A 13,017-nucleotide genomic window follows, 5' to 3' on the forward strand; every position below is an offset into this window, starting at 1 on the left:
AAATTAAAGCAATGAAAAAGAATAATGCTTTTCTTTTGATTTGACTATATATTTACAAAAAGAAAATACATCTTCCCCTTTCATTCCTACATGATAAAGCTATGAGCTGCGATTTATACGAGGGGGAGAGGACTGAGTAACAATTGCTGCTCCTCTCACTTGATTTCCCTAGCAAATAATCGTTATGAACACTGTTACCTGTAAGAATGTATCCATCACGGAACACTACCGTAAACTATGTGTCTGGCGCAGCTCTAGATGGAGAGAACTTTGCAGGATCCTTTCCTAAGAGCACCTCATGATTGATGGACGCCAATTGTGACAGATTCTGCATCAAAATTACATCTTCAATTACCTCGTTTAAAAAATAAACAACCTTCCATGGGGAGTCTGAAATTATGTTTCACAAGCCTCTTGCAACATGAAAATTTACATCATCCAAATGTTTAAACAAGCTATAGCAGCAGTTGCAATAAATTAGAGTGTAAAAGATAACACCCTATAGCCAGCAGCACCCAGGAACATGATAATCCAACGAGGTCCATGATTATTCTGCCCTTTCCCCCATCTAGTGGATAGCACGTGTGAGTGACTGAGCAAAGCATGTGTTTCAGTACTAAAACTTTTGGATATCCACTCAAAGTTGGTCGTACGATGTACAGGAATTCAATATATTAAAACATTTCATCTTTAGCAACTTGCAAGTTAGCTTACCTTGAAAGAGAAATTTATCAATGAGAGATCAAGTGGAGAAGAATCAAAATCTGCAAGGTCACCACATTCATCCATCTGGCAAAAGAAATAGAAGACAATGAAACAATTGCAATCATGACCTCTAGCATTCATATGAAAATGGATAAGAGACATCAGCTCTCGACCAAAGAAAAAAGAAAAGAGGAAAGTGTTGTGGAGACTAGATTAGCGCCATTAATGCAAGTCTAGCAATGACAGATAAAGTAATCTCCATGCAATCACTCAAGTCTATGCAACAACACTTGTAGCTGATAATAAAATTTGTCATGAAAAGACTTTGCCGTAAAAATCTTGAAAATACTATATCATGCAATGGATAAATGCCCAATTCTCATATAACTCCTTGATGTAGTATCCATATAAATTATCAAACCAACTATTAGTGCAAATATAAATATAAGACATACTTCCGCTAATATTTTCAAAGACCAGCCAACTGTCCCCTGTTTTGTGCCAGAGGGGTGGGGGGCAGACCAAATCCATTGATTCAAATAGTACAAGCAAGATCCCAGAACTTAGCAGAATCATGAAGATAAATTAGGTTTCCTACCTCAACACCAGAATTTGAAGATGAGTCATGCATGTCGCTGTCAGAATGGCTACTAGCTTTATCATTTGGCATTCCAACAGGCATTTGAGGAAACCTTGACACAAAATAGCTTGTGTCATCTACACTGTTAGGGTTTGGAACAAAGGCAGCCTATGGACAAAATTAGTGATAGAAAAGTTAGTAATAAACAACAGATTCCAGTGAAATTAATTATAAAAAAAAAAAAAAAATCTTGCTGGTGTCTATCAAAGTTTTAAAGTCAGGCATGCATAATTTTTTTATGCACATATAGAAACATAAAAACATTATGGAGTGGCCTAGTTGATGCCACAGCTCCACTTAGCAACAAACAGCAGATTCCAGCGAAATCATTTATAAAAAAATCTTGCTGGTGTCTTTCAAAGTTTTATAGTCAGGCATGCATAATATTTTTATGCACATATAGAAACATAAAAACAGGATGGAGTGAGCTAGTTGATGCCACAGCTCCACTAAGCAAACGGACTTGTATACTTGTTGAACTTGGCCTCAGAAGAAAGTATTTTCACTATGCACAAATGATGTCAGGTGTTTGCACTTGGAATATATTGGATTATCTACAATGCAAGAAAAGCCCAGAAGAGATTATAATGGGCTGATTTTGATACAATCAGATTTCAGACAGCACATTCTTGATTACTAATATTCTCTGGCTGACCTAATCTTCACACAACTTTTTTGAGTAACTTTGATTCCTGTTCCAGAATCAAATGACTTGAATAAGGTAATTGTAACTCATAAACTCCACAAAAACTTTTGCTTGCAAGGATGCAAGTGACAATGTAGGGGGAATAGAGTGACAGCATGATTTTTGGTCATTTTGAACTTGAGAACTATGAATCTAAACCTCCCATTATGAATATGATGGTACGAATTCACACCTTTTGCAGAGCAAGGTTGTCCCAATCAACTCCTCTGAAAAAAGGATGTGCTTTGACCTATAAGATTTCATAAGCAAGGCACAATAAAAGCCAATTTGAAAATTCATTAGGTCATCTTTCGAGTTTTAGTGGCCCGGGGAAAATATTTGATTATTAATCAACAAAGGTATACAGTAAAATACAACCTCTGTCGATCCATTTGCTCCTAACCGTTGACTTGGATTATGAATAATCAACCTATATAGAAAAGAATTGAAGCTGAATGAGTAATATGGCAGTGTAAAGTTGAGTCCATTCTTTGATGATAACTTATACTACAGTGTACACAAATAGCAGCTTTAGGGCATAGGTAGTAAAATGTGAATGCTAAACAAATCCTCCATCACATCAAAATGGTGGAATTTGCATTTCATTACCTGAAAAGCTATGAGGTGATGAAAAATAAATATGAAAATAACATTGATGAGGGTGATGTTGAAGCTAAGGTATGGTGTTGCCAGGTTTCCATGAGTAAAAATTATAAATGGTTGGACATCATAAATTTTGGAGAAAAAAATGAGAATGATTATAATGATTATACAAAGAAGTCGGTTTTGGCATTATATTGGAGCCTTAGTTGACACTGAATTATGTAAGGGTATATAAAAGTCTCATTATCAGTGTAATTTATTTAAAGCTACAGGATACAAGCTTCTGAAATTATCAAGCACTGTCCTAAACACGTGCATGCACAAGATCTGAACTTGCAAATCTGCAACTTCCTGTTTTTAAGCATCAAGTGAGTAGAGAAGATCACCCTGCAATTTATGATTGATGTTTACCCAAATAATCAATACTTTTCTTGCCCAGGACTTCTATCTATTTGAGCTATCAATAATCTTCTGGTGGTAGCATCCCATATAGCCAGTAATAGTTCCAGGCCTTACTTAATATATAGGAACACTTGTCATTTTCTTAAAAAAAAGGTGAATTAAACTAGGATAAATTCCATTGTGTCAAGGGATTGAGAAAATAAGTCATTTATCGACATCTTACAAATTCAAAGCTGATTGCCAACCTGTTGATCAAGTCTTGGGCCTCATATGACATGTCATCAGGAACAGAAGGCCAAGGGATTTTTCTATTAAGAATGTTGTCAAAGATTATCTGTGGCCATGACAAGACAAAAAACTTAACACAAATAATTTTGAGCACAGAGTATCTTTTTTGAGAGTAATAAAAAGAAATTATGTCCATTAACAGCATCGAGGAAAATCAAGAGAACATTAAATATAAACATACCTCGGGACGTTCAGCAGTGAAAGGTGGAATTCCAGTTATAAATTCAAATAAGATTATTCCAACAGACCACCAATCTGCAGCATAACCTGCATGAATGCCAGAAGGCAACTTCACTTGCCTAGTAAAGTTGAGATGAATGTAAATATTAGTTTAGGTAGAAAGTAACCATGCTCAGTTCCAAGAAGAATTTCAGGGGCAAGATAATCAGGAGTCCCAACTGCTGAGTGCCGATTTATGTCCTCTGTTTGTTGAGCATTTGGATTAGGAGGGTCTGAAGGTGCATTTCTATCTGTATCGGGTGCTGATAAATCAATGGTGCTGTTTATAAGGCCAATTTTTGATAATCCGAAATCTGTAAGCTGGTCACATACGTAATCATTAGTACATCACCACTAGCAAGAACTGAAGCTGATGCAGAACACTCAAAACTACAAGACATAGGGATAAATATGGACATTTTATTTGATGCATATTAGACGGGAATCACCTATCTGGCAAGAAAACTAAAAGGATGTTGCCAAATGTTTTAGCCAATAGATTCATTCAATACTCCAGTTCCTAAAAAGCGCAATGATATATGTGCAAAAGCAACTTTGTAAGTGCACTAGGTCAATTCTGCAACCAAGAGAATATATATAAATATAAACTATTATCCCCCATGCAAGCAGATTGAGAACAACAATTATTTATGCAAGTGCGCATCATCAAAAATGCACACAGTGTATGTGCTCACATCCACCACCTGCACAGATGCACACATTCTAAGGAGACACATGCAAATATGGCTTATTAATGATTTTAACAATTTGTATATGTAGAAACAGAAATTGTGAACTTTAAAGACCGGACCTTGATGTGCCCATCATGTGCAATCAATATATTGTCTGGTTTCAGATCACGATGCACAATTCCATGAGAATGGAGATACTCTAAAGCAAGAACCTGGAACAGATATAAGCTATTTAAGTTGAGATACAGGACTGAAATAAGCATATAAAGACATTCATGATTTTGTTCTAACAAACCAGTTCTGCAATATATATACGGGCTATATCTTCCTCAAGGCAACCAACTTTTCTCAGCAAAGAGTATAGATCACCTCCAATAAGATACTCCATAACGAGATACAGGTTATCTCTGCAAGTGAATGAATAAAAAAATCGAACCTGCAATAATAAGACCCATGTTTTTATAGCCCATTCAAATACAGAGGTTCAGAAGTTCTAGAAAGAAATTATTGACCATCATTTTTAATTAGCTAGCTAATGATAGAAAGCAGGTTCAAGAAGGTATGGAAACAACCAATAAAAGGGGCTGTGGAAGTGCTGAAGTTCAATGTAAATACGTAAGCAATCAAGACTTGAACATTACCACAAATGGGTTCCGAACTGTTATCAATATGTTACGCTCTGCTAATATGCGCTGAACATCATTCTTGCGTAACATATCCAATTTCTTGAGCACCTACAAAAGGCATTATATTATGAGAATATTTACCAAAATAGTTGACCAATAATGGAAAACAGAAATGCAAAATTTGTAGAGAAATTACTTGCTGGTACATTCCATGAGAATAATGGATAAATAGAGATGCTTTTTAGTGGTTTGACAAAGACCTATGAAGAACACAAAGGTTTATAGATTGCACCAAGCTGCGTAGCTTCCATAATGACCCATTGTTCAATAAGTGATATGGGTAGAATTAAACTGCTAAGATTGAAGGCTTTGTTTGGTAGAGCTGATAGGTGATAATTGTTTTACATTAGCAATAAGGTGGAGAACACATTAGAATGCACAAATTAAAGTCACATTTCTAGCTCATACAGCTAAACCTTAATTACCACATAGCTTAGCTAGTTCTCCTAACCTCCCCAACTTGATCCATGATTTTTTAGCCTTTTTCTACACTCTGTAGTGCCTTCAAGTTCAAGAAAAAAAATTCATTTTGCTGCAATGGTACGGATTCATTTATATAATCAAGTGCTGCATCAGACCTTTTCTGTCTCAACTCATCAAACTGGTACCAACATGTAGCTTATGTACTTATGCATAGGCCTCTATTTTTTTAACATTGAGCACAAATCAATTAGAAACATGGAGCTTGCTGCAAAATTTCCATGCAAAGAAGTTGCATATGCCTCACTTGCAAACCAACTGGGGGTGGCATTGATTTTTTACCTTTATTGCAAATAGATCTCCTGTTGTTCGTTTGCGTGCAAGAAAGACTTTTCCAAAGGCACCTCTACTAATTGGTTTAATGATTTCAAAATCATCAATGCTTGTCCGCTCTTTATTTGATACATGCACAGGTGTTGATGCCGCACTGCTTTGAGATGCATTATCAAATGGAAGTCTCAAGTTTTCCTTAGATCTCTCATCAATAATTGGACTTTTTGTATCCATCAAATCACAAGCAAGTATATACTTTTCCCTGCATATGTCATAGGAAATTTGACATGAATAATTCAACAACTTGAGGGTTGTAGTAATATAAGAAATCTCTTTCAAATACTCTAGAATTACCGCAGAAGTTTCTCTATTCGACCTCCAAAAGTGTCAATTACAAGAGCTTTGAGTTTGCTATGCTGTAAAACATCCTGCAAATCTTGCATACAAGCGAGCAAAAATTCAGATGACCCTTCTTTTGAAAGATCAGTGCCTGCCACACAGCGTGCTATGTCTGCTAGGTCAATCATCTGCCAGAAAAAAAAATGAATATGATAAAGTGCAGATTCAGTCTTCATTTAACCTTGTAAGAATAACTATGTCTATAAGGAACAAGAACCGAATGCTTGAAAAATACTAATAAATATACTAAAAGAAATGCTAATAAATTACTAGAAAGAATAGTTAACATGTTTCACTGCCAAAAATAATCTCAAAAGAAAAGAATTGATAAGGATGCCATCATTTAACACTAAATGCATAGCACAAGTTGTGACTTTCAAAAACTGCTATCATGGAGAGTTGGCTACCATGAATGATCCAATTTAGGAGAAAAAGAAAGTTTTATACCCCATTAAAGTAACATAACCATCCATGACATGATTACAAACCTCAAATGCTCAAACCAGGTCGAGCTTCAAACAAGTGAAGGGTGTTGGCCACCAACTTAAGATTTTTTCTACATTTTTCTCTAGAATTAGTTTTTTTCAATTGTAACCATGACAAATTCAAAGCTTGATTAAGCAGTTGAATCAATGGCAACAAGTGAGTGGCACAAGATAACCTCTAAAATGGAAACTAAAACCAATTCTTGATAAATGATATTGCTGATGAAGTAGATTGTGCAGTCTCAGAATCTAACTTTGTTCTCTATGTAAGTTTCATTTCTGCGATAGAAGAAGGTTTTCTAAATAAAAAACTTCTGCTAGAACCAACTAACCTGCTGGACATCTTCTAGCTCAGAAGGATTGTTGTGCTCTAACCAAAAGGAATCAAAATGACCAGCCCTGGGGGTATTTGCAGAGGAAATCGATGTCATGCTCCCAGCTGATGAGGGTGCACCATGGTTGGGTAACTTTGCACCCAAGTGGCCTTTAAAGTTAACAGAGGGGGAGTGAGAATCATCTATAAAGGCAGTGTCCATCTCATGTATGTCCTCAAACATCCCTTCAACGCCTCTATTTCTCCATTCACTTATTTTGGGAGACTGACCTTCAGTAATGACAGAGTTTGTACTATGTACTCTCAAATTTTCAGGACTGCCATATGATGGATGAAAATTAATATTGCGAGAGTCAATAATCTGCTCCAGTATCTCTTCAAGGTTTGAAAGGCGTTCATCTATGTCTAGGAAATTTAAGTCACATTTATCTGCATATGCACATATATAAGAATGGGATTCGAGATGAGAAATTGGAACAATTTCTTCGCATATCCTACAGATTACTAAATCAGATCCGTCTAGAACTCGCCCCTGGTTGTCAATAGGATCATCTAAATTTTGTCCCTGCTCATGAAGCGAACTACAGTTTTGATTGTAACTAATATTCCCAGCAGACCTGTTACTGCCCTGACAAAAATGTTGCACTTGTGAAACTGAGTCATTTTCGGATTTTTGTGACTGCAACTTTTGTTCCAAAAACAGAGAATCCTTGTTGGAATTTAAGTCACTCTGATCAGTTGGCTGTACAGAGCAGCAATATATTTCTGCAGGGAGAGAAGACACAGTAATTTGTTCCTGCAACTTTTGCTTTACATCAACTTTCTGATTTAAAGCATAATCACTATCAGAATCAGCAATCCCACGCTTGGTAGCCCAGCTCATTTCAACAGAAGGGACACTTTCCAGACATTTTTTCAATTTACGAAGAGATTTCTCATCAATTGGTTCACTGTCTTTCTGGAACTGTAATAGTCTTGTGCAGCGTGTCAATATGAAAAGCATGCGAGTAAACAGCCACTTGAGGATTCCTGTTTGACACTGTTGCCTTTTCTCTGTCAGATCTTGAACAATGTCTTCACATTTCGTACGAAACTGTGAACACTTCATCTCCATACAGAATCGAGACAGTGTCAGAAGATCTACAGCCAATGTCTGTTCTTCTTGCAAGGAGAAGTCAGTTTTCTCAAGGACATCCATGGCGTCCCCGATTAAACTAGCCAGCTCTGTGTTTGCTACTGCTTTAGCAGCATCAAATCTTGAATGCAATGAACCCAACAGCTCCTGTTATCAACTCATGAGATAGAGAGAAAGAAAGTAGTAAAATTATTCTTGATGCATAGAATCAATAGAGTGAATTAAGATTTTCATCAAAGAAGCACATACATAAGAGAGAAGTCTCCTTTTGTTTCGCATGCAATGCAAATAATTCAAGAATCTTTTGAATGTGGTTTTAACCCGTTTATGGCATAACAGTAGTCACTTTTTATATGATATAACCTGCGTCTCTCAAAGAGAGAATTTAGAATATATGGATCATAAGAGATCAACAATGGCCCATTGGTAAAGGGGAAGTTAATAACCTGTTGAAGTAACAGGCTGTTGAAATATGACTAAGAGATTGATGCTACCATTAAAAAAAATATTATGTATCACCTAATCAACTATTCTTTAAGTATACCTTCAAATCACTGTAGCTATGAGCCCGTGGTTGGGCAGGAGGAATGCCACCCTTTGGTCCTAATTCATGGGAAAAGCTTTTTAAGCCTTTTGACACTTTACTCCGGTTTGGATTCTCTGATGAAGAAATTTCCTCATTTAAATAATCGCATCCACTGGTAAATTCAGTTCCTGCACGCTCCTTCTTATCAGGCGTCTTAGCTTCCAAATTCCCCCCCTGCCCAAGAAGATGCGTGCTTAATTAGTGCTTCCACTAAAGTACAGAGTCCAATCAAGCATAGAAGTACTACAAACAAACCTCAGAAGGATGCTAACCCCAAGCTCACCTCAACATTTGGAGAAACATCATTAATAACTTGAATGGATTCCTTTGATAAATAAGATGTGATCCATTGAGCTATGCTCTTTCCTTTACGGGAATCTTCAAAGAACATGAAATTAGAAAGTTATTTCAATTCAAGAAATAAACAGCAGTGTGATATCAGATTGAATTGTTCACTAAAAACAGATATCTTATTTTACACAAATGATCACAGAAGGAAAGTGAATCTGTAGAAGGCCTTCAAAGAAATTTCCCTGGACTAAAATATTAGCTTTTCACCAACAAGTATAGGATTCCAATCTATTGGAACAGATGTCACCATATGGCATAACCTTAAAAGGAAACCATATCTCGTTCATTCCTAATAAGAAAGGAAGGGGATATGGTTTACCTACCACCACTCCAGGAGGAAGAACAATATATTTGATCCTGCTAGTGCCAAGGACAAAAACTAAAAACTTGGTCTTGGCAAACAAGGACATCACTACATCATTTTAACTAGCCATTATGCAGGCATATCCATCTTTATAGATTACGCTCGATATCCAACTAACAGAATCCAATTAGACCTTAAATCAATTCCTTCAGCTCAGCAGTGTCTCCCTCGCCAAATAATTCATTTATCACCGAAGAAAAAAAAATACTTCACAATTAGTTCTTATCCATAAAAATCATCATCAGTACCTTCTTTAAGCTCCATCAAGAAAAGAACCATAAGCCATGCTGTCAACTCTTATTTTGACCTAACTTCTCGTGAGCCTTAAACATTTGATAATTTCACACAAGCACATGCCTCTATAGTGGGACTCCATAAAAGAATACAAAAACTAAAATCTCACACCAATCCCCTCACGTTTTCCTCGTTATCACCTTATTACAGTAACATTCTCTTCTCCAAAAATTTCATCAGTTGAGCATTCCCTATAACTTGTTGAGATGAGTTGCCATCATTAATACCTGCGCAACTTATTAACCCTGAAAATTGCTTTGCAGCTTGAAAAATCTCAATCAACTAGGAATTGATCAAATCAATTGTACACAGTTCCGCCAGTTGGATTCCTATTTTAATTGTATAACTGCTTAATATACATATATATATATATATAGTAAATAACGAGCTGGCTTTCATTTCCTTCATCAGAGAGAGAGAGAGAGAGAGAGACAGCTGAGTTTCGTTTCGTTTCGTTTCTATCTCTAGTAAATAAATTAGCTTATCCTTCTTTACTGACTACTAATTTTAATTAAGATTCATCTGAACTTTAAAATAAAATAAAATCGAACCTGCTTTGAAAGAAGCGCTCTTTCCACGACCCTGAGCCATCGGTTTCTGTTTATCCTTCACAGGAGGCCTCGAAGAAGCTACGACATGAGTCTTAGACTCAATCAACTCGTCAGGTTTTGAACTCAGTTGCTCCTTCGAAGATACTCGCCGAGTCTTAATCCGATTCAACCCCGTTGGAATTCCATTATTAGCCTCTGCTGTTGATTCTTGGCTGCTCGGTTCCGTCATCTTAGAAATTTCTTCGAGGAAAAGAATAACAAACCAGTTGACACTCGTTTTGCTCTTGTGATCTTTTTGTAACGGAAACTAAAAAAAAAAGGACAGAGCCAGTGGAGATACAAGCCAAGGCTAGTTAGGATTGAATTTATACGCCCACGCAAGAGCAAGGAGGGGTCGTTTCTGGTGGTTCGATGGTTTGCTTTGTTCTATTCAAACTTTGAGAGAGAGCGTCAAAAAATAATGTATTATTATTATTTTGCAAGGCAATCCCTTTTTTTAAACCAAAAAAAAAAAAATCTTTTTTGTGACTGTGGAGTTCGGTTTTATGATTAGGAAATAATTGAAAAAGGGAATAATTGAAATTATTAAATAAATCAGAAATAAAGATACAAAGCTTCTCACCATGTCATCGATGATCCGTGGAAATGCGATCTGTAAAAAGTTTGAGTTTCTCTCTTCTACCTGCTGGAAATCAAGGAAATTCCATTTCCATAGAAGAGAGAAACTTGAGAGAAAATTCTCAACTTTTTTTATTATATATATATATATAGAAACACAGAGTTTAAATATGAGGGGTGATTATGGATTAGATTAGATTAGATCCCATTCAAACCCGTTATCCGCTTTAATCGTTCGTTTTAGGACGGAAAAGAATTTAATTATTTTCTTTTTGAGAAGGTGGAAATAATATCTAGTTTGTTATGTTCGACATCAAGTATTTAATTTTAGGGTATAAAATGTGAATTAGTTTTACTATGTTTATCAACAAAAAAATACTCATAATATGAAATTAAAAACAAGATATTTAATTTTAGTGTATAAATATCACTTTCTAGTTTCTTCCTTGAGTTATCTACATCCTGGTCCGCTGAGCATGGCATTGGAATTCTTCCACTTGGATTGGATAGAGTCTTCTCTTAGTGCTCTCAAAATCAAGTGGAGGACACGTGGATTCATCGGTGGAGGAGATTATACATGTGCAGTAATTAACACCGAACACATACTATTCTATATATCATAGGCATGTTGTTAATGGTATAAAGTATTTTTTATTTAGAAATATATTAAAATATTTTTTTTTATTTTTAAAAAATTATTTTTAATATCAGCACATCAAAACGATCTAAAACCATAAAAAAAATTATTTTAAGCAAAAAAAAAAATTAAAAATTTTTAAGAACGCAATTTGCACCGCGTTCCCAAACAAATCCTAAAACACAAGGATACCAACACTGTTCATGCACCCACCGAGTATTTTTGGACAATTTATTTTGGTTTTTAAAGTTTTATTTTAGGTTATTTGATCTTAATTTAAGGTCCAATTGCTTATAATTTTTTAGTCAATGACAATATTAGAAGAATAGGAACTGAAATGAAAAAGACTTCAAACATGGATGGCGTTCAAAAGTTTCAATAAAGATACATTTTAGTCTTTTAATTTTCAAAAGAACGCAAATCATATGATTTTGATGCCTCAATTTTTTTCAAATTTAATTTTAGTATAAAAATTATTTTTTTTTTATTTTTTTAGTTCCTGATTGAGAGAGGGGATCACTAAATTTCAGTGATAGAAAAAGAAAAATGTTGTTTACACTGATTTATACTACCAAAATAATCGTTGTTTATGTCAAATGGTTTCATTTGATGAGGAGATTTCATATTAGTTTTTTTACCTTTAAAGTTCAAGAAAAAAATATATGAGTTCGGTTTGATTTTTAGTTTTGAGTTGATTTTGGTTTTTAATACAATTTCTTGGTTTATTTAGGCCATAGGTTTATAATGGTTTCAAATGTGTTTCTAGATATTTTTGATCAAAAATGGGTTGAAATACTAGTTTTTTTATCAAAAAAATTAAGCCATGATCTTTCAACTATCACATCGGCTAAAATCTGATCAAATCAAACGACGCATTATCTAATTTTTTTATTAAAAAAATGGGTGGGACAACATGTTTTTCATCCCAATACAACAACAAATAAATAAAGGCACAATTGCATGGCCTTGCAAAAGAAGGCCCACACGTGGCCCTGACAAAATGGGTAACGCCTAGCAGCTCATGGCATTTGCTTATTTCTTTTTGTTTTTTTTAAATTGTATTTTTCTTATTCTTTTTTAAAAGCAATGCTTTTTTATTAGGTTCTTTTATCTAATTTTTTATTTATTTATATTTAGATTAATACATTTTTTTTTTTATTTTGTTTAGAAAGCATCTTTTTAAATGACAATTATAATTCTAGTTATGCATTTAAAATTTGAAGAATTTTTATGATTCATCTATATTTTTTTTTATCTTTTGTTTATATGAACTTTATTTTTTAAAATAAAAAAAAAATATTTTTTCATATAATATTTCTAAGATATGCAGCCTTGCATTGTGTTTTTTTCTCCTTTTATTTTATTAAATCAATTTAATTTATGTCTCTATTTCTATTATTATTTGCTTGAATAAAAATATTATTTTAATAAATAAATTTAGCAAACACAACATAATAAATGTCTTATTTTGAGAGATTAAATATTTTGTTCTATATCTGCTTCTTAATTTTTCTATTTATATTTTTATTTTTAGTTATTGTTTATGGTTTATGGTTTTTTTTTCATTTATTAATATATATAGTTTTTTTT

General features: G+C 34.4%; 1 protein-coding gene across 7 annotated transcripts; it reads right to left on the reverse strand.

Annotated features, from left to right (window-relative positions):
• Nucleotides 1-12: 12 nt before the first annotated feature.
• LOC118056191 (probable serine/threonine protein kinase IRE4) lies at nucleotides 13-10,946 on the reverse strand. 7 transcript variants are annotated; one of them, XM_035068336.2, is made up of 18 exons: nucleotides 10,795-10,936; nucleotides 10,173-10,479; nucleotides 8,896-8,990; nucleotides 8,571-8,786; nucleotides 6,890-8,173; nucleotides 6,028-6,200; nucleotides 5,683-5,935; nucleotides 4,876-4,968; nucleotides 4,530-4,670; nucleotides 4,354-4,446; nucleotides 3,671-3,863; nucleotides 3,505-3,590; nucleotides 3,281-3,369; nucleotides 2,409-2,460; nucleotides 2,224-2,280; nucleotides 1,304-1,453; nucleotides 715-789; nucleotides 13-328 (listed from the first exon to the last, which is right to left on the reverse strand). In XM_035068336.2, exons 1-18 carry the CDS (start codon nucleotides 10,795-10,797, stop codon nucleotides 236-238), a joined length of 3,453 nt encoding a protein of 1,150 aa, XP_034924227.1. In that variant the 5' UTR covers nucleotides 10,798-10,936; the 3' UTR covers nucleotides 13-235. The 7 variants fall into 7 exon arrangements, 5 of the variants coding, with proteins under 5 accessions (XP_034924227.1, XP_073263571.1, XP_073263573.1 ...); XM_073407469.1 differs by lacking the exon at nucleotides 13-328 and adding an exon at nucleotides 335-592 and having other exon boundaries at nucleotides 10,795-10,946; XM_073407470.1 differs by lacking the exon at nucleotides 10,795-10,936 and having other exon boundaries at nucleotides 10,173-10,767.
• Nucleotides 10,947-13,017: the final 2,071 nt, after the last annotated feature.

Source organism: Populus alba, chromosome 2 (genome assembly GCF_005239225.2).
Source record: "Populus alba chromosome 2, ASM523922v2, whole genome shotgun sequence".
NCBI lineage: Eukaryota > Viridiplantae > Streptophyta > Magnoliopsida > Malpighiales > Salicaceae > Populus > Populus alba.